The sequence below is a fragment of the Anguilla anguilla genome, chromosome 19 (assembly GCF_013347855.1).
Source record: "Anguilla anguilla isolate fAngAng1 chromosome 19, fAngAng1.pri, whole genome shotgun sequence".
Lineage (NCBI taxonomy): Eukaryota > Metazoa > Chordata > Actinopteri > Anguilliformes > Anguillidae > Anguilla > Anguilla anguilla.
In genome coordinates, this window is record NC_049219.1 from 9,981,192 (window position 1) to 10,007,528 (window position 26,337).

The 26,337-nt window shown below is 54.0% G+C and overlaps 1 protein-coding gene across 1 annotated transcript in view; it reads right to left on the reverse strand.

Moving 5' to 3' along the window:
• The window catches only part of snd1 (staphylococcal nuclease and tudor domain containing 1), a 108,241-nt gene that overhangs the window by 5,055 nt on the left and 76,849 nt on the right, over nt 1-26,337 (reverse strand). The window contains exons 20-23 of the mRNA XM_035402225.1: nt 20,381-20,508; nt 17,500-17,569; nt 13,491-13,604; nt 12,466-12,669 (exon numbers count right to left, since the gene is read on the reverse strand). Of these exons, the coding sequence (XP_035258116.1) occupies nt 12,466-12,669; nt 13,491-13,604; nt 17,500-17,569; nt 20,381-20,508 (516 nt within the window). The remainder of the gene's footprint in view (nt 1-12,465; nt 12,670-13,490; nt 13,605-17,499; nt 17,570-20,380; nt 20,509-26,337) is intronic.

A 26,337-nucleotide genomic window follows, 5' to 3' on the forward strand; every position in this document is an offset into this window, starting at 1 on the left:
GGCCACCAGCGGGGGCTTTTTACCGCGCCCCTCGCCGTTTCGTTTCGAGCCGAGCCCCCTTCGCGCGAGACTCCTCCTCCCCGCCGTTTTCCCGCCGCGCCGCGGTACTGTGCCGCTCCCCGGGCTTGAGTCATCCGCGGTTTGCGTAACACGCCCAAACAAGGCCGCGGATATACAGTATATATATACACACCGGGACCGGTGGAATCCCACATTCCGGTCAATAGGGCCTTTTAACCCCCCCCCCCGAATCGGGCCCCTGTAGCTGGGCGAGCGTGCACGATCCGGCTCGCTCGGGTAGCTACTCCTCCCTCAGTTAGCCGCCTCGCGGCGCGCCGCGGAGTGTAAGTGTAATCTCCTAAACTTTCGCTCAGCAGAAAGTGGCTGACATCATGACAGATGGGGCTTGTGGAGAGAAAGGAGAAGTTGGGGGGGAAGGGGGTGGGGTATGGGGCCACGGCGGGTTGTTTCATAACTCGTAACTTCCTCGCTAACTGGAAAACTAGTGGCGCGGTTTCGGGAGATCGGGCTGCTGAAAGGGAGTGAGGCTCTCCAGCTGGAGCCTGATTCGCTGGGGGCTCCGCTCTGCCGGTGGAGAAACGAGAGAGAGAGAGGGGGAACAAGATGAACAGAGAGAGGCAGAGAGAACAGACAGACAGAGGACGAGAGCGAAAGTGTTTTCGCGACGCGGCCGCGTCTTCCGTAAGCTCGCCGCGCTGTGCCGCTACGAGGACACGCACCGCTAAATGTCATGTGGTGGCATTTCCGATCCCCGGGCTCTAAATTAAGACGGGGCATTACTCTATCGTTGACGCTTACATCCCGTGTGCAGACGTCCGCGGCCCAGTTAAGCGCTTGTTTTTAACCCGGCGAGCCTCCAGGGCGCCTTTCTGCAGAGGGCCGCAGCGGCGCCGACCCGACGGGGCCTTACCGGAGCGCCGCCGGGCGGCGAAACGCTCGAGGCCTTTTTCACCGCTTGAGGGGCCGAGGGGTCAGATTCAATCTAACCGCAATAAGTTTCGCCGTTCCCTCTTCAATCGCCTTCGATTTGTTTTGAGTTTTTTTTTTCTTTTTTTTTTTCCTTCATGAAACTTGTGTTCGCTGGTAGCTGGAAAATCCATCACGGAAAAAACAAAAACAAAAAACAAAAAAAAAAAAAAACACTTGGCTGAACTCATAGCAGAGGACAAAGCAGGCCGCCGGTACACTGGATCTGCCAAAAAAAGAAGGTCACCTCCGCCTTCAGCGTAGGGTATTAAAGATGAAAAGCCAGGCCCCTGGTAGGACCTAATCTCTTTCTGCTGCCCCCCTCCCTCCCTCCCCCCGTCCCCCCCTTTCACCACAGCTCCAAAATTCACACAAACTGACACCAGGTTAAAATAACCCCCCTCCTCCCCACACCCCCGCTCCCCAAATTCAATTATAAAGTAAGTAACAGCGGTGTTGTGTGTGGCTGGGGCGGAGGAAGGCCACCGCAGTTCTCTGTAATGGAGAAAACAGCTTGGCTCTCCCCCCCCCCTCCCCCCGGGCTCGATCCCCTCTCTCTCCACCCTCCCTCCATCAAAGTAACCCAAATCGGAGGAAATGGCATTCGGACAGGGGGGAGGGGTTGGTGCCGCGCTTCGCTATGGAAACGTCTACTTCCTCCCAAAAAAAAAAAACTCCGCTTTGGGTTCTAAAAAATTTAGCCTAAAAAATGTATAAAAACGCGTGGCTACAGCAGAACCCCGCCGGTTCCCTCCCCCCGATCGGTCTCCGGGACCATAATTACGTCAGCGGCGCGGGCGCGGCCCGTTGGCGGGGGGGTTCGGGCCCGACGCGCGGCCGCGCGTTTGCGTTCGCGGCGGGGAGCGATTCCCCACCGCCTCTCTCCTCTTTACCGTCTCCGCGTTCGGGAAAGAGAGGGAATAAAAAAACGGGGGAAGAAGAAAAAGATGTTAAATAAATTCTCAAATATAGTGAAGGAGCCTTTTTATGTAGTTTAAGGAATAAAAAAATAAATAAAGAAGGAGGAGAGCGACTCGGGGGCCTGTCGGCGGCTCGTTTGGGCTGCCTGTTCTGCTGAATAATGCATTCTCCTCGCGGTGTCAGCCGTGGAGTAACGAGCGTGTGTCTGCCACGGGGAGGCTCTGATTCAGAGTCTGATTCAGAACCGCAGTGTGGTGGTTAAGTGGCCTGTGTGGCACTGGCAGCCGCGGGACGAAAAGATTTTTTTTTTTTAAATCTGTCCCCCGTTTCGTTACATCCAACCGACGAACGAGGGAGGTTCCCGTAGAAACGCGAGGCAGGCACCTGCGTAGGAGCCGCCCCCCGCCCGAGATCTGCTCCTGATTGGCTGGCGACGTGCCTGGAGTTAACGAACGGCGGTTTTTAGCGGTGTGTCGAACGGCCTTGCGCTGAGCAAGCGATCCTCTCCACCAGCCCCCCCCCGCACCCCCCAGGGACGCTCATTAAGCTAGCGAACACGGCGGAAACCCCGCTCTGACGGCCCCCGCATTCCTATTTGCATTATTTATCAGTTAAAAGCCGGCGGAGCTCCGTTCCGTACGCCGCAGTGCCGAGTAAAGACAGTCCGCTCTTATTATGGCGGCTTGAAGCGCGTTGGGCGTCTCGCCCAAAGTAAAGATCGTCACCGTAGTAACGGGTGCCCCCCCCACCCCGGGATTGGACCCTGTGGGTCTGAGCCCCCCCCCCCCCCCCCCAAACCTTTCATTTTTAGAACCTGGCTCACCCACAGAACTTTGCAGAAAGGACATTTGTATTTTCTTGTTTTATTTTAGTTGGCAATTAATATTAAAACCACAAAGCTCCAAACAGTAATGATGCAGAAAATGTTTTCTCCGCTACTGCTCAAAAGGCCAAACCCGTGTGTATGAGCAGAGTAAGGTTAAACGGGAGGACGATGAGGAGGTCAGCGAGGAGGAAGGGCACGGCCACCCCAGGACGAGTCGGAGGACGCGGTCGGGGACTGGCCGACGGCCATTATAGCCTGCCGCTGGGGTGTGGGGGGGGGGGGGGGGGTCGGAGGTCGATAAAGGAGAGGGGAGAACTTCAATTAAAAGCCACTCGCGAGCTCCTTTTGCTAATGAGGTATTGAGCCGTCACCAGGAAGTGGTATGCTCACGCCCTGCGAGGCAATGGACGCTGTGATGTGACCTGACAGATGCCAATAGTGGTGCGTTTTGTGTTTGGGGTGGGGGGGAGGGGTAGGGCAGGGGGGTGTAGTGGGGGGGGATTGGTGCGTGTGATCTGGAGACCGGCTCACATTCGATTCGGTCCCTGCCCCGTCCGCTATCGAGCGAGGCCCGGAAGCGGCCGACCGTTGGTAACGGCTCACAAACCGTCCCTCGAATTGGAAGTTCCGTTCCCCGTCCCAACTTCCACCCCATTTCGCCCTCAAATATCCCCAGGTGACCCCGGAGAGAACTTTTTTTTAAAATGGCCGCTCGTGTCACCGGACAAGCGCCAGACCGTTGGACGCCGCCCCCCCCTCGTCAGATAAGCGCTTGACCGCTCCCGGAGGAAAAGCAGGAAAAAAACAATCTGTTCTATCGGTTCATCTGGATGGAGTGACCCTGTATATATAAAAAAAAGTGCAGCGGTCGGATACCGCGAAGAAAAAACACTTTGTACTCGGTTTCTTTGTGGACGGAACTTAACATTTTCAAATGTCAGACGAGGGGGGCGGCGTCCATTTTGTTTTCCTCTTCGGTTTTGTGATGTCGGCTACACGGCGGAGGTGTCGGAAGATTAGGGCGGGTCAGGCACCGCTCTGCAGGCCACAGCCTGTACTGGTTTCCCCCCCGGTCTCAGCAAACACATTAAAAAATAAATATATATAAACGCATTTCTGGCGATGGAGTATCACTCTCATCTTGTATGAAAGCTGCTCATCTTGTAGGCTCTCTTGCTGACTTTCTCTCTGTTTCTCTCTCTCTATATATACACACACAGGCACACACAGAAGAGCAAGTGCAATGCAATTAGCTACTTAGACCAATTAGAGCCTGCAACTTGCTGGCAGAAACTAGCATAATCGACACCCTCCAGGAGTTCCCCCCCCCCAACCTAGACATAATCGCTCTGTGCGCATACTTGTGTGTGGGGGGGGGGTGTTCTCGGACCTCCCCCCGCTCTGCTTCAGCGGGGGCCGCGGTGCGAGCGGGGGGGGGGGGGGGGGACGGGGGGAGGAGGGGGGCACAGTGCGAGCCGCGGTACGGCTCCTGGCCTCCCGGGCTCCAGGGGGGGCCGTGCAGAGACAGCCCCTGCTCCAGATGGCTCCGTTTAGCACAAACTTCCCTCATTAAAAATCCGCCGTTTCCCCCAACAACCGCGAAACGCAGAGTCCCCGCGCTTCTATTTGTGCCAACATTGCAATTGCGGGGAGTGTACTTCTCCCATCCTGGAGGACGCAGCCCCAAATGGCACGCACATTCATCTTCCTTTATTTATTTATTTATTTATATATTTTTTTGCTTTGTTATGCTCCACTGTTTTTATCAAGAAGCCAATTTGAGCAGCCACTTTCTCTCTCAGAATGGTTTTAGACCAATAAAAACCCATTCAACTGCGGCTGACCTCGGTTTAAGATGCCTGAAGTCTCACAATGGCCAACTTAGGACACCGGGCCTGGAAGCTCCAAATATGGGGGGGGGGCGGGGTTCTTCTCCCTGGCGCTAAATGCAAATGATTATGTTTATTAAACAACAAAAAAAATCACGAGAATTAAATATTGATTGGGGCGTGATGCACTGCTATTGATCCACGTGGCTGTGGGATGTATTTACGGCAGGGACCCAGCGCATCATTTCCTGTTTGGTCGAATGGGAAAAGCGTCTTTAGAGGCTCCAAGACTTTCCCTAACGTTTTTTTTCATTCGATCGTTTTACTATTCATTTCATTTTCCGAAAGCTGTCTTCAGTGAAGTTGTCACGGGTTTCATAAGCCTTCGGGGAAAAAAAAAAAGCATTGCAAGCACGCCACTCTCAGAACCTCCCGGTCTCCTTAGAAACAGTTACCAGGTAATGGTTCAGGGTCTGAAACGCCACGGGCTTCAGCGTCTGTGGGCTTCAGCCGGTCCGCCAGACTCTCCCTGTGGTTCTGCACTTCAGAAAGATCGCCTGCGCAAAAACCTCAGTCTCGAGGAGGAGAGGGCATGCTAATCCTGAGTAGAGTTTAGAGAAGAGGTTTAAACCAGGCCCGTTTGCTCAGATTTACAATAAAGATGCTTTTATTATTGTTATTATTATTATATATATATATTTTTAAAATGAAACCCAAATTTGCACACTGAATGGTTTGTTTCGCTCTGCTCGGCCTGGCACCGCTGATGGGAAATCGTAGCAGCGCTGTCGGAGAAATCTAAACGGACCGCAAAACAGATTTTGGAAAGATATCCTAGCAAAAATGATCTGTATCAGAACGAACTGCAAGGCCATTAATTATAGAAAAACAAAAGCTTTCCTTTCTGGCAGAAAGCCATTTTTTTACTCTCAACAGTAATAATTTTTTTAAAAGCCGGCTAAAATACACAACTGTTAGTCATCCCAGCAAGGCATACGTGCAGCCGCACCAATAGAAAATGATTTAAAATGTAAACGGAGGTTTAGAGGAAGTGCAGGGGGATGCAGCCGAGGCTGATCCAGTCATGTGCCCAGCCGTCAGGCTGTCTGGAAAGACTGACAGCTCTGGAGCTTCTGAGATGACGCAATCGTCTGCGAGCTCGCGCTTCTGTCATCGAGGGACGTCTGACGGGAAGCGGCGTGCTTACGCGGAACCGGGGGGCGCAGGGGTACACTGGCGGTTGGTTGAGGCCTGGGGGGGGGGGTGGGGGTGGGGGTGGTTGAGGACGCAGGGCGCCTCCAGGCGACTCCCCTTCGCCATCCTCTCTGTCTCCGAGTTCCGGCGGGGTTGCCTGGATACGGGGCGAGCCGCTTTGAAGTGGCCGGCGAGTGACCTCGTTACGAGGGGGGGGGGGGGGGGGGGGTTTGGGTGCCCCCCCCGTGGCCGGTGCGTGCCAGAGGGGCCGCCTGTGCGGTGCAGAGAGCCGTGCCAGGGTGGCACGTACCATGTGAGCTCTCCCCGAGGGGGGGGTCCAGACCGCCCTTTCCCCCCCACCTCAGAATGGGAAAAGCCGCACCCCAGCGACGAGGACCCTGTGTTAAACCCAGAGTGCAGTTCTACACACACATCTACACACGTTTAAGAACTAGTACACTGGCAGTGTTATTTCTACTCTAACTGGGTATGTGCATAGATATTTTATGATGTGTGTGTGTGTGTGTGTGTGTGTGTGTGTCTGTGCGTGTGTGTGTGTGTGTGTGTGTGTGTCTGTGCGTGTCAGCGCGAGAAAGTAACAGACAGCAGTTCACCCGAGGCGTACGAGTCCTTCGATCCTGACCTCATTTCTCCTCGTACCCCCCCCTCCCTCGCTCCCTCCCTTCCTCCCTCCCTCCCTCCCCCCCTCCCTCCCCGCGCGGGTGCGTTTCAGACGAGGTTGCGGCAACACGGCGGGCGCGTTCGCTCTGAGGAACCCGCGCGGGGCCTGTGGGCCGCTCGCTGAGACGCCGCGGCGCTCTGAAAGGCTCTAAATCAGGCCTGATTGCAGATTGTTGGGTGCAGCACGTTAGCGCGTTTTTTTTTTTTTTTTCTTTTCGGTTTTTTTACCTTTTAAAGCGTTCGCTTATTACTTCAAAACCTTTTTTTTAAAAAAAATTCAGAGTCCTTAAAACGGGAGTCGCATTCCGCAGAGGAGATCATCGACACGTCGGAGGACGGCGTGCGGGAAGCACTGATAGCTTTCTTTTTTCACCGTGACAAGCGGCTGATTCGGGTTTTTGACGGAGAAGTCACGCGTGGATTTAATTAGTCGCTTCACGTCGGGCTTTTGTCTTTCGAAATCCCAGAAGCCGTCGACGTCGGGCTCGTTTACCCGAGCGCCCGCCATTGGGCCTCGCAGCTCCGCCTCCGTGACATCGTTTACGCGTGCCGACCCAAAAAAACCAGTCTCATCTCCGTCCGCGGTGTTTCGAAACGATCCCCCCTTTTTTTAGTGGCAGAGAGTAGGCTTATACGCACGTAATACTTTAAACAAATCACCTTCGTTCCAACTGCGTTTCCACTTTGTCAGGTATAACGGCAAACAAAACCACTGATGATAGGGGGCGGGGGGGGGTGGGTGGAACAAAACAAAACAGCAACCTACTGGAGAACTTCTTCAAAAAAAGGTGAGGGCCGCTTGTGCCCGAAGAAAAACAAGCAGAAAAAAAACGCCTTTGACATTTCTGTTATGTAAACTTGGTAATTTGGATAGCCTTTTTTTTTTGGAGGGAGATGAATTAATCCGCAGCAGTGAGCTGGTGTGCCCCGCCCTCCGCGGAGGACTGCGGGGAAATCCATTAGCACTCTGCTAGATGAAAGAGCTGATAAGTCTAATAGTGAGTATTCGCATTTAATGAGCCTCTGGTTGGCTGATCACTGTCTGCTGATAAGCTCGCCGCTATTGTACTGGTTAATATGCCCAGAAAGTATTCTTTGCAACCAGCGGCCCCATGAAAATGAAAGCGGCAATAAATTGTTTGCTGCAGCGGCAAGTTAACAAGTAAGGCAACAAAGAAGTAAGCAAGCAATAGCTAATACGTCTCTCTCTTGCATACAGTAATAATGTTTGGTAGAATACAAAATTTTGCTACCTCGCTAAAATTAACACCAACATATGCTCCACAAAATAATTAATGAAATTCCTCCCACACACATTCAATAAAAAATCAGCAAGGACATTGCTACCCTTCTTGCTAGTTCATTGCTGTTTATGTCACCAATATGTACAACTTATATAATAATATATTAAATATTACATGCCATTTAGGGTCTTCGGAATTCAAACGTGGAATTCAGAATTCCACAGAACCCAAATGAGGCAAAGCAACCACAATCCTTCCAAAGCTCTACTGACACGCCGTTTACAACAAATTTTTTGTTTTTTTTGTTTGCCTGTCTCCGGGTTGCTGGATCCGATTGGCTCGCTGCTCGGCCAGTCACAACGAGCCGATGAAGGACGGGAGCGCCGTCCAATCACGGCAGCTCGGCGTTTTTGTCGTTTTGACCGTTTGACTGCTCGACGGGAGCCAAGCAGAGGGCCATCGATCGGAAGGAGGCAAACCCGAAATTGTGTTTCAAAGGAAGAGCCCGTCACTGTCTCTGGGGACCAGGCCGTGCAGAAATTAAACCTGACAACAGGAGTCAAACCCGCATCTCACCGGAGCGGGGGCACAGCATCGATGACTGACATCTCTTTTCTACACCTTCCAAGCGTTGGAACTGCTTTATTAAAACATATATATATATAACTAAATATATAAAATAAATATGCAAATGCCGTGGCTGAAGAAAAAGCCAAACACGGCTTTGTAGGGATTGTGAGAAAGCATGCAGTCGTAATTCTGATTATACCCGGCTTCAATTACTGTATTTTAAGTTTGAATATAAAAACAACGCTCGCTAGATTAGCGTAAAACACATAGTTAAATGCTGCCGCTCATTAGCAATGCCAACGGTCTTCAGAAGGCCCCGAAAGGATTCTGAAAAAGCCTTTTTAATGTAGTGAATGCAGGGTTCTGCAGTGGCGTTGGTTTAGCCCATTATTAAATAGACTTTAAGTGGAATGCAAGTGGACTGTGCCACTTTTGACGGGGGGGGGGGAGCCTTTGTGTGATGTGTTTACGAAATAACAGAAAAGAACCTGTGGTGATTTACACACACACAGACACACAGACACACACACACACACACAGCAATTCCAGTTTTCCCCAATGAAATATGTATTAAAATGTTTTGCTGAATACCATTTGCTTAAATGCCGCAGCTACGGTATCACACCGCAATGTGTAACTTATGAAAAGCCACGATTTAATATTCCCGCTACTGGTCTCTAGCCTCATAAAAAAACAGCAATTCAAGCCTTTGCTTTGAACCATTTTAGCTCTGCGTTATGGCTATGCCTTTGTGGAAATATCTAAAACTCAATTTGAGGAGGGGAATGAAAGAAACCTGGTAAACTGATATCACTTCGGTAGCTTTGAGAATGTTGAGGGGAAAAATGACTACGGAGCTTTTATGGCTAGCATCGAAATACTTAACGCAATAAGACCAATGCCATTCGCCGCTGGATTTCTGGATCCGTTTCAAGTAGGGCACGGCACGTTTTCAGTCAAAGGAAGAGCTTTTACAGTAATGCGACGGTGTGGAAAAATCGGGAAAGGCCTGTCCCCCTCTCCAGAACCGCTAGCAGTCTGGAAACAGCCAATCAGAGCAGTGACCGCTACGGTCATGTGTCCAACATGCAAGAGCTAATGACCAATGGGCAGGAGGCGTCTTCCGCGTCCTCCCTCCCAGCGGGTTTGCAACGTTTTTAAGCAACAGAAACGTCCGATGCCTGCTGGCGAAGATCTGAGGAGCGCCTCCGTTACCCAGAATTACCGGGGACAGGCACGGGTACGAATCACCATGAGCACGCAGGCTGAGAGATAAAAACTAAACAGCGCGGTAATTGAAAAGAAATGATATTCCCCCGGCTTTGGCTTTGGCTTTCAGGCACAGCCCCTTTTCAGGTTCTGCTAACTTGACGGGAAAGAAAAAAAAAAAAGCTTGACCTTCAAATGCCCCCCCCCCCCCGCAAACAGCGGCTATATCCGCGCGGCGCGGACGCACATCAATTCCTTAATTACTTCCAGCCCCCCTGTCGATACGGCGACGAGGCGTCGATGTCTGTCGGAAACGCGCGCGGGGGTGTTTACAGGCGGACGTCGTTGGGCAGCGGGAGGGGTGCGCTTTTTAAAAACGCTCGTCCGTTTGTTTCCCTCCTCCCCCCCTGGGGCGAGGGGGGGGGGGGGGGCGGGGGCGGAGGGAGGATAATCAGCGAAGCGCCACTGGCGTGTACAAATGGTGGGCCGGCCGTGTCATCTATAACCACACCTTCCTCCTGACAAGGAGAGAGAGAGAGAGAGGGGGAGAGGGAGAGAGAGAGAGAGAGGGGAGAGAGGGAGAGAGAGAGAGAAGACAGAAGCAGATGTAGAGAGAGGGTCAGAGAGAAGATGGAGCTAGAGACAGAAAGAAATTGAATGAGAGAGAAATTGGGGAGAGATGGGAGCGTAAAATGAAAGAGAGCAAGAGGGAAGGAAGAGGAGGGAGGGAGACAGAGAGAGACCAAGGGAAGGAGAGCGAGGGGGGGGGCGAGAGAGAGCGCGAGAGAGAGAGAGAGAGAGCGTGCGAGAGAGAGAGAGGGAGGGAGAGAGCGAGAGAGAGAGAGAGAGAGAGAGAGCGAGAGAGAGAGAGCGAGGGCCTCACAGCATTACAAGGCTCTGCTCTTTTCCCTCGGTATTTGACATTTTCTAATCAAATTGTGCGCCACTTGATACACCCGGGAGAGAAAACCGAAATCTCTCCCCCCCCCCCCCCCCCCCACCCTTCCTCGGTGTTCTGAGAGGGTCCGACGCACACGTGCCCCGCGCCGCGAGCGTGTCAGGTCCGCTTAAACGCGACGCCGCGCGCCCGGTCCGCCAAGGCCGCCGCGCTCCCTCTGACTGACACCTCCCCTTAATTAATCCCACCGGCCCCGCGCAGCTCCTTCTCTCCTTCTCTCCGCTCCCCGCCCCCGTTACCACGGCGCCGAGCCCACCTCGCCTTTCACACCAATCCGCCGCGAGTACTTCTGATGGATATCAAAACGAAAATGCTAACGATAAGGGGAAAAAACCAAAACGAAACTAAACAAAAAGAAAAAACAAAAACACAACAAAACCTCAGGATCTCGCGCGGAGCTTCCATTCATCATTCCGCCGACGCGTAGCGACGACAGCGACGGAATTTTCCGTGGCGGCGGTCGTTTTGGATTCCAGCGCCCGATAACCGGATTATTCCCAGGCGGCCGCCGCTCAAATTAAAAGGCGGTAAATCTCGCTAACGCTATCCGACGCAAGTTAATAAACGTTACTCGGGGGGGGCGGCGGGCGGATTTTCGCGACGCGGTTCTCGGGTTCGACGCGGCCGCACGAGAGAAGCCAAACGCTCGGGACGGAAAAAGGGAGGGGGACAGCGTTGGGGGGGGGGGGGGGGTTAGAGGAATTGGAGAGGGTGCGAGGGCAGAGAAAGACGGAAGAGACTGAAGTTCACAAAAGAAGGAAGGTGACCTTGAGAACAGGGGAAGGGAGGGAGGGAGGGAGGAGGGAGGTATACAGAGACAAACCCTGTGTGTGAGGGAATCGAAACTCAAGTGGGCACCTGGGTGAAAATGCCAATTAGGGAGCTACTCCTCACAGTGAGCGATGCCCCAAACCTGTCTGGGGCGCGGGTCCGGCGGACGAGGGGCGTCTGCATCCGGCAAACGGCGCCAAACCCCGCCAGGGCCTTCTCCGAAAACCGCCGCGGAACGATAAATCAGGGAAGCGGGAGTCTGGCGCGGCGGTATTTACGCCGGTCCCCCGCCACCGTAAATCTGCCCAGCCCAGCCGCGGGACGGGCGTGTGCGGGCACTGTGGGCTGGGGAAGGGTGGGCGGGGCGGGGTTTTGGGTGGGGCAACTGCTCCTTCAATGTCACTTCAGCATCCCGCCAAAGCGCTCTCCGATGGACCCGGTGGGGCGGGGCGGAGAGTCGGGGGGGGGGGGAGGGGCGTGTGTATATCTTCGCCCTCGTTCCTGACTGACGCAGGAAGTGCTTAAGTGCTTTTTCCCGGGGGAAGCGCTCGTATGAATTTAACACGCGTGCACTCGCACACAGGAACAAACATGAACACGCGCAGACATACATACAAGCGGAAGTCCTGCGGCACACACACACACACACACACACACACACACACACACACGCATGTACGCACACACCTTCCTTCCTCTCGTGCACAGGCAGGGTGCATTAGCGTCTGAGTGCTGCTCTGATTGCCGCCCATGCAATACCGCACGGGGAAAATCCTCCCTTCTGAATTTAAAATGGCTGCACTTTCCCTGTGAGATCCCACGGGGCTGGAGCCAGCGGGGGGGTCGTTTATGCTCCCCTGTGCGCTAGCGGGCCGAGGGCGCCGGCTCTGAAAGCGCGCCGGAGACGACGGGCCCGCGCGAGGCTAACGATTACACGCTAGCGAACGGAAGCGCGAACGCAGCCCCGCCCGGCGCGGCGCCATCTGACCCGGACCCCCCCCCCCCCCCCCCCCGCTGAAAAAAGGGAGTTAAAGACAGAAAAGCCTTCGGTGACGAAAACCCTGCGACCGCAAACGCTTGGAAATTGCAGAGAGGTGCGGCGTTCACGACCGCGCCGATATATATATATACCAAACACACCGCTGGTCCGCTCTGGGGAAGAAAAGGTGCCGCTAGAGTGTCCTAAAAGATCCCGGGAAACCGAGGGTAGGGGGGTTGGGGGCGGGGGGTGTGCGCATCGGATACCGCACGCGGTCGAGGTGCACGCGCGTGTACCATTTTCTGCAGGTGCTTCTCTTTCCGCACGTCCACCATGACCATGCCCTCCTTGACCAGGCCCAGGCCCACGTCGTCCTTGGAGTCGGCGAACTGCAGGGTGACGTGGGGGCAGGTGGGGCCCTGGTACTCCACGTTCAGCATGCACTGCGTGTTCTGGATGTCCCGCACCACGCTGTCCACCATGTCCGCACGCGCGTCCTCCTGCGGGGGGGGGGGGGGGGGTACAGAGGGAGACAGAAAGAGGGGAGGTGAGGAGAGGCCAGTGTGTGGGAGTCTTACTGTCGCATGCACACACACGCATACAAACACACATGCATGAACACACACACAGATGTTGTGTGCACACGCCCTTGCATTCAGATTCAGGTAGAGGGGAAGGTGACATCACGCTGCCGCTCTTCTGTGGCATCCCCCCCGCCCCCCCCCCCCCCCCCATTACCCCCCAACCATATGGACCGGTCTCCACGGCAACCGTGAACACGGTTGTCCTTGGAAGAGACAAAGGGAGGGAATAATTCTGAGAGCGTTTGCTCTGACTGCTCCCCCTCCACCCCCCTCCATTCCAGCGTGATGCACTGGCCGTGTCGGAGGTGAGCGCCGCCGGGGGCGCGGGGGCACGAGACCTTTCCCCGAGCCCCGCCACCCGCCCCCCCCCGCCAATGCGCCGGCGTGCCCGCGCATGTTCCAAGCCCCGGAGGAGCCAGGCTCACGCCCCTTCCCGGGGGCTGGCGGCTCCGCAGGCCCACACCTGTTCGGTGTCCCCCGACGACGAGCGGCCGTGACTCGGCAGGCTGTGAGGTCACAGCCTGGGGGCGGAGCCTCTCCGTGGGGGCGGGGCAAAGCAGAGACCGTCCGAGGTGAGCCGGGAACAGGCGCTTCTCCGAGGGCAGACGTGACGGCTCGGAGCACACACAAAAGTTTGGCCGGTAAAAACCTGCACACGCGCTGGATTACTCCCCTCCCACCTCGTCCCGGCAGGACGGGGGGGGGCAGGAAATGTGGCGGCGGCGGCGGCGGCTTACGTCTTGCGGGACCTGGATGTAGGCGAAGGTGTACTCGGTGGCCTGGGCCGGCAGGGTCCGCACGTTGAAGGCGGGGGACAGGGCTGCAAGGCGGGTGGACGGGACCGTCTCCCTCTGCGGAGATGAGAACAGGAGAGCGGGGCGCTACGTTAGCGTTAGCCCTCCACAGAAGAACAGGACAGTGGACGCAAAGTTAGCATTAGGCGTCAGCATTAGCCCTCCACAGAAGAACTACGTTAGCGTTAGCCCTCCACAGAAGAACTACGTTAGCGTTAGCCCTCCACAGAAGAACTACGTTAGCGTTAGCCCTCCACAGAAGAACAGCCAAGCGAACGCGGCGTTAGCATAAGGTCGTTAGCCCTCCCCAGCCAGGGCTCAACTCCGCTAACACAGCCCTGCAGGAGGAGTGCAGTTGCCGCCGGCAACAGCGGCAGCGGTGCCACCTCCTAATGTGCTCCCAAGGGGGAAAGAAAGAGAAAAAGAGAGAGAAAGAGGGAACACCCACTCCAACTGAGGCACACCGCGTCTCAGCTTGCCATAACCTGAAGGACAATATCATGATTGCGATTGCTGCTCTTGTCACAGTTATTCACGTATAGATTCACTGATTACTCATCGGTGTTCTCGTTCCAGTGTATAACTGTGCACTCGCAATACTCACACAAATGCAATTCAATACTGCATTCTGAATTTCAATTTGAGTCGGAGAGAGAGAGATAAAGAGAGAGAAAAAGACAGCAAGAGTCAACAAAGATAGAGAAGAAAAGGATGGAGGAGTACAAAGGAAGAAGGAATTGAGGAGACCTTGATAAGAGAGGAGAGAGAGAGAGAAGGCTAGGGGAGATGAAACAGATCCTATTACACACAGAACATCATTGCTCCCTTATTTTCAGTCAAAAGGGGAAAGGTAGCAGGAATGCTTAAAGGGAATGATTAAAAAGTCTGTTCCCCTGTAGGCAGCTGTACTACAAGCCCATCTCCAGCAGAGAGAGAGCTGACCGCTCTGCTCCGCAGACAGCCCGATACCTGCTTACGCACGCTGCGAGCCGGGGGTGCGCCGACTCCCCCCCCGAAACCCCACTGAGCGCGTGCGGCCCTGTCGCTGACGCCGCCTGCGTGGGACGGCCAGACGGAACGGTCATCGGGATTAATGCACGCGTCCCGGACCGAACGCCGAATGAGGAGGGGGTCTCTGGACAGATGGGACGGTTGGCCCAATCGATTGCAGCTTGTGAGAAGGCGAACGGCGAATTTCGTGGGGAAACGGAAGGTGCTGCCCGATGTGATTCCCGGGCCCGAGTGTGACAGGTGTAAAGTGGGAAACAGGGTCTCTGCGGGCCAACCGTCAATGTATCTCTACACCTGTTTGGTTGTGTGAGTGTGTCTCTGTGTGCGTGTGTGTATCACGCGTGTGTGTAGGTATATGCTGCATGTGTGAACGGCGTGTCTTTACACAAACTGCACGCTGCGCCGTCCCGCCTAACTCTTCAAAACCGCCCCCGCCCCGCCGCTCACTCCCCTCACACTTTCATCGCTAAAGTACTCCTGACGCCCGAGGAGAGCCAGCTCATCACCCCGGGGGGACATGCGAGAAGAAAGAGGGAGGGAGCGAGCGAGCGGGAGAGAGAGAGAGAGAGAGGAAGGGAGAGCAAGGAAAGCAAAGAGAACCTCCCTCCGGAGAGACGCCGCTCTCCTCCTCCCCCTCCGGCTTTCGAAACGGTCCTCCTGCGCTCCTACGCTGTGAGACACCCCAGATCCCACCGCCTACTTCCTGCATGCATTGGGGGGGCGGGGCACCGGCACCGGCACACGCATGACGCGCGCGCTCTTCCCCGCTAAAACCCAACGGCCCGAGTTTGGGCTTAATAAACCCGCCGCGTCTCGCGAGCGAGTCGGGGGAGCAAACTGTTTAAGCGCGGCGAGAGGAATTTATCTCGCCAATATACTTTGACGGCGCCGTTAAAGCAAGCCATTGAATAACGGCCGGGCGATTCTTTTTAATCTGTTTTTTTTTTTCGCGGTGGCGTCGTTTGCATATCGTTACCGAAAAAAAAAAAAAAAAAAAAACTTCCGACGCCGTTCTCAAAAGCGATATTTTAAGCGCCGCTACGAGATGACGGCGATACTAAGGTTTATTCGCGCGGCCGTCGCGAGGCCAGGTCGTAACTGGAGAAATGTTTCGCGTTCGGCAAACGGAACGACAATCCCTCGACGACCGTAACCGCCGACGCGCTCTCTCCGCGAATCTTCGGTCGCGTCGCGCAGACGATCCCGCCACGACGGCTGCGCTGACGCGTTTCAGCTGCGTTCCCAAATCGTCATGGCGACGTCGTGACGACGCGGAGCGTAACACGTTCGGAGTGCGCGCGCGAGGGAGGTCTCGACACCGGAGAACCACACAAAACGGTGTTTTAACTGGTCTGGACGGGGACGCGGCTTCCCGGGGCGCTCTGCTGGGAGCGGGAGGCCATGGGCGTTTAGCGTGGACGAGGCCAGCATGCGCCTGCATTATGCAACAGAGCGGTGGGAGTTTTTTTTCTTCTTTATTATTTATTTTTTGTAGCATCGCAGCGTTCCGGCCGCGGCCCCTGTTCCTCCTGAGGAAGGCTTTCCGAGCCACTTTCCCAATCTGTCGCGAGGCGCCCTACTCTCCCCACCCCTCCCCCCCCCCCCCCCCCCCCGGGAGTGGCGCGATCTCCGAGGCAAGTTTCAACCACGCGGAGCAGCGCACTTACACTCTGTGTAATCACACAGGCGGAAATGTTACGCGCTCCGCCACTGAGCTCCTGGACCGGGCGCCACTGCGTGTTTTTAGTAAGTGTTTTTTTGTGCGTGTTTGTGTGTCTGCAGTGTGTGTGTGTGTGTGTGTGCCTGTGCGTTGGCGCGTGTGCTAAAGGAGACCGAGGCAGCGCTCCCCAGGAGAGAGCTTGTTCTGGGGAGGGCAGAGCCCTGCAGGCTCTGGGTGTAGGAGGGGGGCGGGGGCGGGTGGGGGGGGGGGGGGGCGTGACGCGGGCTCTGACGCAGCACACGGGGGAGCCGCCGCTGCGCAGACGGGTTCAGAGCAGCGGAAAAAAGGCAGTTAAGCTGCCGCTGCAGGGAGGCAGGTCTGAGCTAACGCACAGCGCCCAGAGGACCAACACACACACAGCCATGCACTCTCGCTACACACACACACACACACGTACACTCACTCACACACACTGTACACACACACACACGTAAACTCACTCACACACACTGTACACACGCGCGCACACACACACAAGCATGCATGCACACACACACACACACACACGTACACTCACTCACACACACACACACACACACGCGCACACTCACACACACCGTACACACACAGTGTATGCACACACACACATACACACAGCGCGCACGCACAGGGGCTTACATAAACACCGTCAGCACTGGTTGGGGGGGGGGGGGGGGGGATATGCATGCGTCTGGCATGTTCAGCTTCTGACAGACATCTTAAAGGGCGCTGAGATTTATGAAGACACCCCACGCTGTTCACCCAGAATTCAAAATGAAAAATATAAGCAAAAAAAAAAAAACCTGCAGATTGGACAGACCAATGAGAATCAAGAGGAGAGAGGCTCCATTTGCCTTCTGGGGGGGGGGGGGGCACTAAAGACTTGCCCCGGGTTTCATTCTCAAATGCACTCCAGCGCGAGTCTTATCTGGAAAAAGCCACGCCGAGCCTCGTAAACAGCCCAGTAAAAGCCCCTATGCGTTTTCCCCGGGTCTGATTTGTGAGTTGAGCGGAACTCTAATTAGGTACACATGTTAATTGATGAGGTGGCGGGCGCAGTCCACATCTCATCCCTCCTTATACCGGAGGACATGGGTGAAGTCTTCCCTTTTAATGGAGCATAATACACATTCGCCATAAACATGCTGCAGAGGGAACAGAGGAGAGGCGATTTATCACCAGCCCAGGATTCAAGCGTCGTAGCGAGGCAGCCATTTTGAAGCGCGCTGCCCGAGTACTCACATTGCCGTAGTCGATGTAGAACACGTGGATTTTGGCTGGAGATTCCACTTTCTCTACTCGCGCTCTGTACCTTTAATATGAGAGAGAGAGGGACAGAGAGGGACAGAGAGAGAGAGAGAGAGAGAGAGAATTAATGTTCTTATTTCCTGGGGGACCACATGGTTCACTGGACATGTCTGCCCTGATCATCTGCACAGGAGCTATATGTACAATGGACAGGAAAATGAGGGTCAGAGGTCGACTGCTCGGAAGATGGGAGGAAAAGAGCTGAGCTGATGACCAGCCCAGCCCAGCCCAACCCAGCCCAACCCACTCCAACCAACCCAGCCCAACCCGACCCAACCCAACCATGCTCAAACCACCACCTAGGGCAGCGAACCGTTGTTCTGAACGACGGACGACGCCCAGGACACGTCTCAACGGGCGGGGCCTAAAAAGCCTGATTTACGCGGACTTGGCACTGCGGTCCGACCGAACGCCGTCGCCGGCAGGCTTCGTCTTCCTCGTAAATCCGCTCCAGGTGCCCCGCGCGCGGCCCCGTGACTCCACTCAGAAGCCCGGCCCGGCGTTGGCGAGAGCCTGCCCCCGTTTAAAAAAAAAATTTTTATCGGCCCGACGGACCATGGCGAGCGTCCCATCTGCATTTTCGACTCCGGGGATTATATATATATATATATTTTTTAAGAAGCGTCCCATAAAGCATCCCCGGGGGCGTGTGGAGCCCAGGTGAAGCAGTGAATAAAGTTGTCAGCCGCGCCCCGTGCCATCCCTCACGGCCCCCGCCGCGGTCCCGGCATATTTACGGCCCGGAGGGGGTTAGGTGAGGCCGGCGGAATCAGTGAGCCCCCCCCTTCCCACCCCACACCCCCCCCGCAACACCCATTCATCATGCCCCGGACCGGGACGTCCTGAAAATTAAATACATTAAACCGCGGGGAAGGGAGACAGATGGAAGAGGGGAGGCGAGGCCAGTAGGGCAAGGCTTGCTGCCGCCGCGGCGACGGGCGAAATCGAGAAAGAAAAAAAAAGAAAAAAAGTAGGCCGTTCCGCCTTCCTGGCGAGGGCGAATCTCTTCAGCAGCCAATGGGCCTTGATGGGAACAAACCGCTAACTCAGGGCTGCCTGGCCCTGATCTACCGTCCGGCAGGTTTTCATTTCAACCCTAATTTAACACACCTGATTCAACCGATTAGCAGCCTGACGAGATCTCTAACTGCTGAAGGAGGCGGGGCTCTGTTAGGGGCGGAGTGAAAACCTACAGGACGGTAGAGCTCCAGGAACAGGATTGGGCAGCCCTGCTCCGATTGGTCGAGATCGGGGATGGGAAGGCAGCGATTCTATAACCGAAAATAACTGAATAAAAAATACCACTGTATGATTTTTTTGAATCAATGTTTTTTTATGTTTAAAAAAAAATGTTTGACGGAGTATTTTTGAAACTGACAGGAGAACAACCGCTGGCGTAAAACCTTGGCAACGGAACGTCCCACCGGTGCGAACGAAAGGCCTTCCAAAAATGAAATGTACTTTCAGCGCCGCAAATAAAACAAAGAAAGAGTGAAGAAAAAAAGAGAAGGAAAACCCCAGAAAGGCGATGGACAAAATGTTCCAGAAAGAAAGTAAGACTACCGAACCCTAAGCCTAAAAAAAAACAAAAAACAAGAAAAAGCAAAAACAAACACCTGCTCTGGATGACAGACAAGCACCGTCAGGTTTGACACTGATGAAACCGCGGACAAAAAGGCCTTCCGGTAAGACTAGGTGCGCCGATTGGATGAGGAGTTGGCTGCCCTCATCTAAAACCCCCTCCCATTGGGGGTTGAAGCCCAGTGCTGCCATGGTAACTACTGATGGTGTTAGTGGCCTGGGAGGGAGCGTGCTTCGCACAGAAAATTGATCTTGCACACCCCCCCCACCCCCACCGCCCCCCCCCACTAAGTGGTTTATAGTACGGAATGTTCCCAGTGTCAGGTGCGACAAATTCATTTTCCTTTTTCCAGTTACCGTTGACCGCTTGTATACAATAAATAAAAAATAAAAAAAACGTGTTCCCATTGAAAAGGGTCAGCTTCCAACTACGAGAAAGGTCACCGTATTTACTCGGAAGTCGCTGTAAGCAGACAAACTAAAGCCCGAATCGTACGCGCACTTAAGGCTTCTTTTCAGCTGAAGGACAAAATAAATAAATAAATAAATAATGGTGAGAAGTGCCGTGCGGTGTCGTCAGAAGCGGGTGGCAAAGCGGGAAAAAAGCGGAACTCATCAGCCCAAAGTCGTGACTGCTGTACGAGGAAACCTTGAGAGCTACAGTACAAAAACAAAACAAAACAGAAAGCTCCAGGGAGAGTATTTCTGCTTCTCGTGAATGCTAAACGGGTACTTTCAGGACAGTTCAGAGGTCAAAACCATTTCTCCGTAGTTACAGGAAAAGGTTACGGAAGGTCTCTTGGCTCCCGGGCGGGAAAAAAACTTGGCCTCGGAGGCCGAACCGTTGCCAAGGAGCTCCGGGGCGCATCGTCGTCGAAGTCGCCGTTTGTTTCGAGGCCGCCGTTCGGGAACTTGAACGCAAAACACGCCGTGTTCCACCTTGCCTTTCGAAGGTCTCCCGATGGCAAATCGCTAATTACAGTTAAGCCACAAACCTTAAGTGCACTGCCTGAAAAGATTTGTGTCATAAATAAATAAACAAACATACAAAGAAACATGTCGTTCCACGCAAAAAAAAAAAAAAACCCCAAAAAACTAGAATGGTGAGAAACATCACAAAGAAGCAAGTCACCCAGCTCTACAAAGTTTATGATCATAAAGCTTAAGAATGAGTTCCATGCAACCTACCGAGACAAAACTTTTTTATTTGCCCAACAGGGGGCGCCGTGCTTACCATTCCCCGTCGGCGAATTTGGAGATGCAGTAGTCCCCTCGGCGGGGCATGTAGGACCCCTCCACGGGCGGGTGGGCGGCGATCTCCCCCCTCATGGTCTCCATCAGGCTCTCCAGCTGGGCTCCTATAGAAACATACAGGGGGGAGGAAGGGAGGGGGGTTGAGGTCAGACAAAAAAAAAGAAAATCGACTTTGAGCCTGGGGGAGGTGCTGTGAGCAGTGAGCAGTCACAGTGGGGCGGTCACTGGGCTCTGGGTTTCGATGGGGTACCTCGCACACCCCGCCCCCCCCCCCCCCGCTCCCACTGGTTTAGCGAAAGCGCCAACGTGCAAACGGGACATCGACGGACGGCCGCTCGCTCTCCATCGATCCTCTCCGGGGAGGGGAAAAATCCATCGGGGGGAAAAAAAAAATATCTCGGCGATACGTATTCAATCAGACGCCGCTCGATTTGCGCCGGAGAGCCGGCCGTCGAAGACGCTGCGACGTTCGTCTCGTTTAATAAGCAGACTGATGCACGAGTGAGGAAAATAACACGATCAAAGCAGGTTTTCCGTTTCCCGTCAGTCACAGAGAATCCCTGCATTTCTCAACAGAAAGAAGAAACTCGACAAAAGTTTGCAATACCGCAGAACGCAGAACCGAGGTCGTCCAATCATATTCAGTCTGATTCGTCGAAGCGGTCGCTGTAATCGTTGAGCTTGGTGGGGAGGGGAATGTGATGCAATGAGTTCTAAGTGAGGGGGGGGGGGGGGGCTTGTGGTGTTAGCTCTGTGGTGGGGAGTGGGGGGGGGGGGTCACTCGTGGTGTTGAAATCAATTTAAATGGGTTTGGTTTTTTTTTTATTTTCCAGGAAAGCAAACACCGCCGCAGGCAGCGAGACTTTAAAAGCACAGCGACGACATAACGACCGCAACCGCTTTATCAAAACGCACCCCGACCTCCGCATGTTACTTATCTCACTGAACTTTTATTTATTTTTTATTTTTTAAATGGAAAACAGACCAAACTAAACAGTGGACCAGCCGTTCAAGCACATTTTACACCGTGTGCCACGTGGGCCAGCGGGCACACCGGCGTGTGCTTTTGCGCTAAGCTAACCCGGCGAGCAGCGAAGGAGCCTGGGTAAACGGGCGCTAAGCTAACCGGCGAGCAGCGAAGGAGCCTGGGTAAACGGGCGCTAAGCTAACCGGCGAGCAGCGAAGGAGCCTGGGTAAACGGGCGCTAAGGTAACCGGCGAGCAGCGAAGGAGCCTGGGTAAACGGGCGCTAAGCTAACCCGGCGAGCAGCGAAGGAGCCTGGGTAAACGGGCGCTAAGCTAACCCGGCGAGCAGCGAAGGAGCCTGGGTAAACGGGCGCTAAGCTAACCGGCGAGCAGCGAAGGAGCCTGGGTAAACGGGCGCTAAGCTAACCGGCGAGCAGCGAAGGAGCCTGGGTAAACGGGCGCTAAGCTAACCGGCGAGCAGCGAAGGAGCCTGGGTAAACGGGCGCTAAGCTAACCGGCGAGCAGCGAAGGAGCCTGGGTAAACGGGCGCTAAGCTAACCGGCGAGCAGCGAAGGAGCCTGGGTAAACGGGCGCTAAGCTAACCCGGCGAGCAGCGGAGGAGCCTGGGTAAACGGGCGCTAAGCTAACCCGGCGAGCAGCGAAGGAGCCTGGGTAAACGGGCGCTAAGCTAACCGGCGAGCAGCGAAGGAGCCTGGGTAAACGGGCGCTAAGCTAACCCGGCGAGCAGCGGAGGAGCCTGGGTAAACGGGCGCTAAGCTAACCCGGCGAGCAGCGAAGGAGCCTGGGTAAACGGGCGCTAAGCTAACCCGGCGAGCAGCGAAGGAGCCTGGGTAAACGGGCGCTAAGCTAACCCAGCGAGCAGTGAAGGAGCCTGGGTAAACGGGCGCTTCGCGGAGCACGGCGAGATTAAAAGCGCGAGCCCGTGGGGCGGTGGGGGGAAATAAGATCCCGTGTCCTCGCGGTCCTCGGGCCTGCCGCCGGGGGGGCGGAATGCCAATGAGGCGGTGTTCATGAGCGGGCGCCTTCCGAAAACACCGCCAACGGCCCGGTAAACACCCCTCAGCGAAGATGCTCAGTTGACCGAAAAAGATAGTCCACTCTCCAGCGCGGACTGAAACGCGCACTGAAAATGAATACTCGGAAACCCGTCGAGGCTGAAAGGTTAGCGGGACCTCGCAAACGGTATGGGGGGAAAACGTCCTGGCAGGTACTCCACGGGCAACGTTCCTAAAAACAGACAAAGGAACGACCTAGGAATTGCAAGAAGTGAGCAGGCAGAGCATTTTTTTTTAAGGCTGTCCAAAAGCAAATAAACACAAGGCCCTTCATCTCCTTGGTTAGCCTACACACTGTGCCTTCCGTTTGGCTTCCCTGTCTGGCTAAGGAACGCTGGTTCCCCACTTACACAGTGAGCAGTTAATAAGCATCAACGAGAGACCAGGAGAAAAGCTTACGAAACGCCAGCAACGTCACTGCGAACGCGAAGACCGCGGACGCTCACGCGAGGTCCTCCGACGAAGCGTCGCGACCCGCGCCCAAAAGAACAGCGGGGCGCGCCTCTTTCCAGCCCCTCCCGCGCCGCCCGTCGCTAATTCATTAGCCTAACTGGGAAAGTTTCGAGTCCGCGTCCTGAAGGCGGCGAGCTTTTTTGTTCGCGGTCCGCCGAGATCTTATTAAACAACGGACCCGGCGAGAGACTCCCTTTCAATGGCGTAATCGCGGGAGCCGAACGGAATCACTTCATTTAACCCAATTAATATCAGCCCTGCTCATTACATGTTGGGAGAGCAGGAGGGTTGGGGGGGGGGGGGGGAGGAGGAGTGCTTACCATTAAGTTCAATTTGCAGAGTAAACACCGAACAAGTTTGTGTTGTCAAAGAGATTACGGGCTTCGGGAAGCTCATTTCTCTAGGAGGGGAAGGGAAATCCACCTTATTTAGTCGATTGTTTTATGCAAAAAAAAAAAAAAGGACGAGGGAGAATTCATTCATTCTGACCTCCGGTACACTCAGAACTTCAAAAGCTTTTTCAGAGCGCTCCCCTCCACCCCCACCTCTTAAAAAATAAAGTGCCGTCGAGATACTTGGCTTATTACAGCCATAAAATACGCAGTAAAGCACACGTCTCAAGTCGAACACTGCTGATTCTTCTGCCTTTTATTTATTTAGATGTCGCTGTCCAACGGTGTGCTAATATATTAGCATGGGGATAGCCTTTGGATTTGAAATGAAACACTATGGAAGGTCAAACCTGTGCTACAGCACGCTGTAAATTTGCCAGAACTGTTGATGATCTTCACAGCGTGAGTGAATGAAATCCATTTAAAAATGCATATAAAATATATATTCTCCTGGAAACCAATCAGACAGCCTGTTTTTTTATGAGTGATGACTGATGAGCCAATCTTTGCCTCCCTTCCTGGGGAGCGGTGGGTAGACGGGTGGGTGCTGTGCAGTGTCAGTTAAACCAACTGCCATTTCAAACCCACACCGTACGCAGGAGGAAGTCCTCACTGCCAAAAGGGCCAGATTTGACTCATAACAGTCCTCGAGAAGCTGAACTCCACACCGGAGATCACCCCTGATAATCCACACCTTTAAAAAAGACTACTTTAGCATTTTTAATGTCAAAGGTAGAGGCAGACTTATATTTTAGCTTGTAATAATGTAACACCAAAAACTGAAAAAAGAAAGAGAGCCTAAACAGACTAAACTCAGCATTTTATGGTGTCAAAACAAAATGGGAGGGTAGAGATACCCTTTACAGATGGAAAAATACGGTTGCTGAAATATTATAGCTAATTATATTTGACAGAGATTAAAAAACAACATTCCGGCTAGCAAGAACAAGCACATGAAAGGACAGATACAAAGAAAAAGAAAACTTTCTCGTCATTATGTTGTGATGCTTTGGCCCTTTCGTTTGAGGTTCTGCCGAAGAGAGACGCGACCGGACGGAGAGGCCTAAAAAAGCCTTGATTGCGGCCATTTTCCAATACAAAAAAAAAAACGATTTATCGGGGAGCCGCAGATAATATGCAATTACCGCCAATCACGACGCTACACCGGCTGCTTTTTAATGAAGACTGTGTACCGGGGTAATCAAGCTGGGGCAAACGCGTCACCTTCCGGCGCTAGACGCAACCGACTGACAGCGCATACCTGTGATTATTCCCACACAGCAACAAAGAGGCACAAAAGCAGAGGGACTCTGTACATTAATGGAACTGAATTTCACTGCAGGGGGAGGTGGAGGGGGGGGGGGGCAGAGTACCTGGGGGGCACACAGATTTAACCTGCGGGTTCGGCGCAGCCGTAAGGCAGCCCCCCCCCCGGTAGTCTGGCGGTAAGCCGCGACAGCCTCAGATAAATCAAAGGCAGCGCGGCGGTGGACGGCGAGTTAGCGTAAACAGAAAAACTGATTTTTCAGACGATTAGAATCACATTTCGGACAGCCAAGCGTGCGAAAATAACACGCGGCAATTAGGAAGAGATCGGCTCGCTCTCGGTTATTAAATTCCGCGTCGAGGAACGCCGGTTTCAGAATCTCGCAGCGCAGGGAGCACGCCGAGAGTCAGCTGTTTTCCCACAACACGAAAAGGAAGCCAGTTCTTGCTAATTTGACCTAAATTCTCTACTAACAATACTTGCATGATTTTTTTTGTTTGTTGTGTCACACGCACGCTTTTCTCTCTTTGATCTGTGAAATCAGAACCTCAGCCCCCCGTGAATGAGAATCTGGATGTAATCAAGGGACAATGGGGGTTGAGTGCAGCCATTCACTTCCCTCTGCGGGGATGTGGTGGGGGCCGCTCTGGTGGTTGAAGTGACGGCTGACTGGGGGGCTAATTTCTGTTTCTGTGTGTCTGAGCTGCAGCTCGATGCTGAATAACATACTTCCCTTTCATTAGTCAACTACTGCGCACACGCACACACACACACACACACACACATACATACACAAACACAGTAATATACACACATATATATCAACACGTGTTGGTGTATGGAAAATGGCGCGTGGTGTAAGCGGTAGGCGCGCGGAAATGGCGCCTAGCGCTCGGGAGCTAGCGCGGAGGCCGCTGGCGCTCCTGGCGGTTGATTCCGTATGCTGCGCGAGGCGCGGGGAATCACTGCCGCCGTTTGAATTTCGAATCAATACCCGTTTGCAGTCTGCCCGCTTCTTTCTTCTCCCACTTTGTAACGAAGTCCCCGGAACAGGATGTTTTGCTAAACCGGTCGGCGCATACGCAGTTGAACTTTTATTGAACGGAGCGAAGAAATAAATAAATAGATAGATAAATAAATAAATAAATAACGGCTCTGAAATGAGCATGCTCAAGTTGTGGCTGAGTCCTCTGTGAGTTTACTGCATAAACGCAGAGGGAGCAAAACCTCCAGGAAACACGGTCTCTGATTTAGACTGCCTTGCGATTTTAACAGGAAGTGGCAAGGCCGCATTAAAAGACCCCTGCCACCTTCCAAAAGCGCATTCTCAAAAAAAAAATTATAAATGAATAAATAAAGGCCTCGGAACTCTGGGAATCGCGGCGTTCCGAATGGGAGTGGCTCTGCCCGCCCGTCCATGAGGCGACTATCCGTGTGGCTGGACACACGTCCCCTTTATTTCCATCGCTAAAAGGGTTGCTGTTAACACCGCCGTGGCATGCGGCGACAGAGACGGCGACGTCCCTCCCCCCCAGACACAAACTGATGGGAGTCGGTGCCGTGTGACCGGGGCGAAGAGACCGCGGTCATTTCTCTCAGCACAGCTGCCGATAACATTTAAATACTCTGTCTAGGAAGAAGGAAAGGGGAAAGGGGGGGGGGGTGGCAGAGAGAAAGAAAAAATCTAATGCTAATGGCGTTCGGTACACGCCACCGATCGTTTCTCCGCCCCTCCCTCTGTGACCGTGAACCGCGAAGCTCGAAAGCGCGCATAATATTTCGCG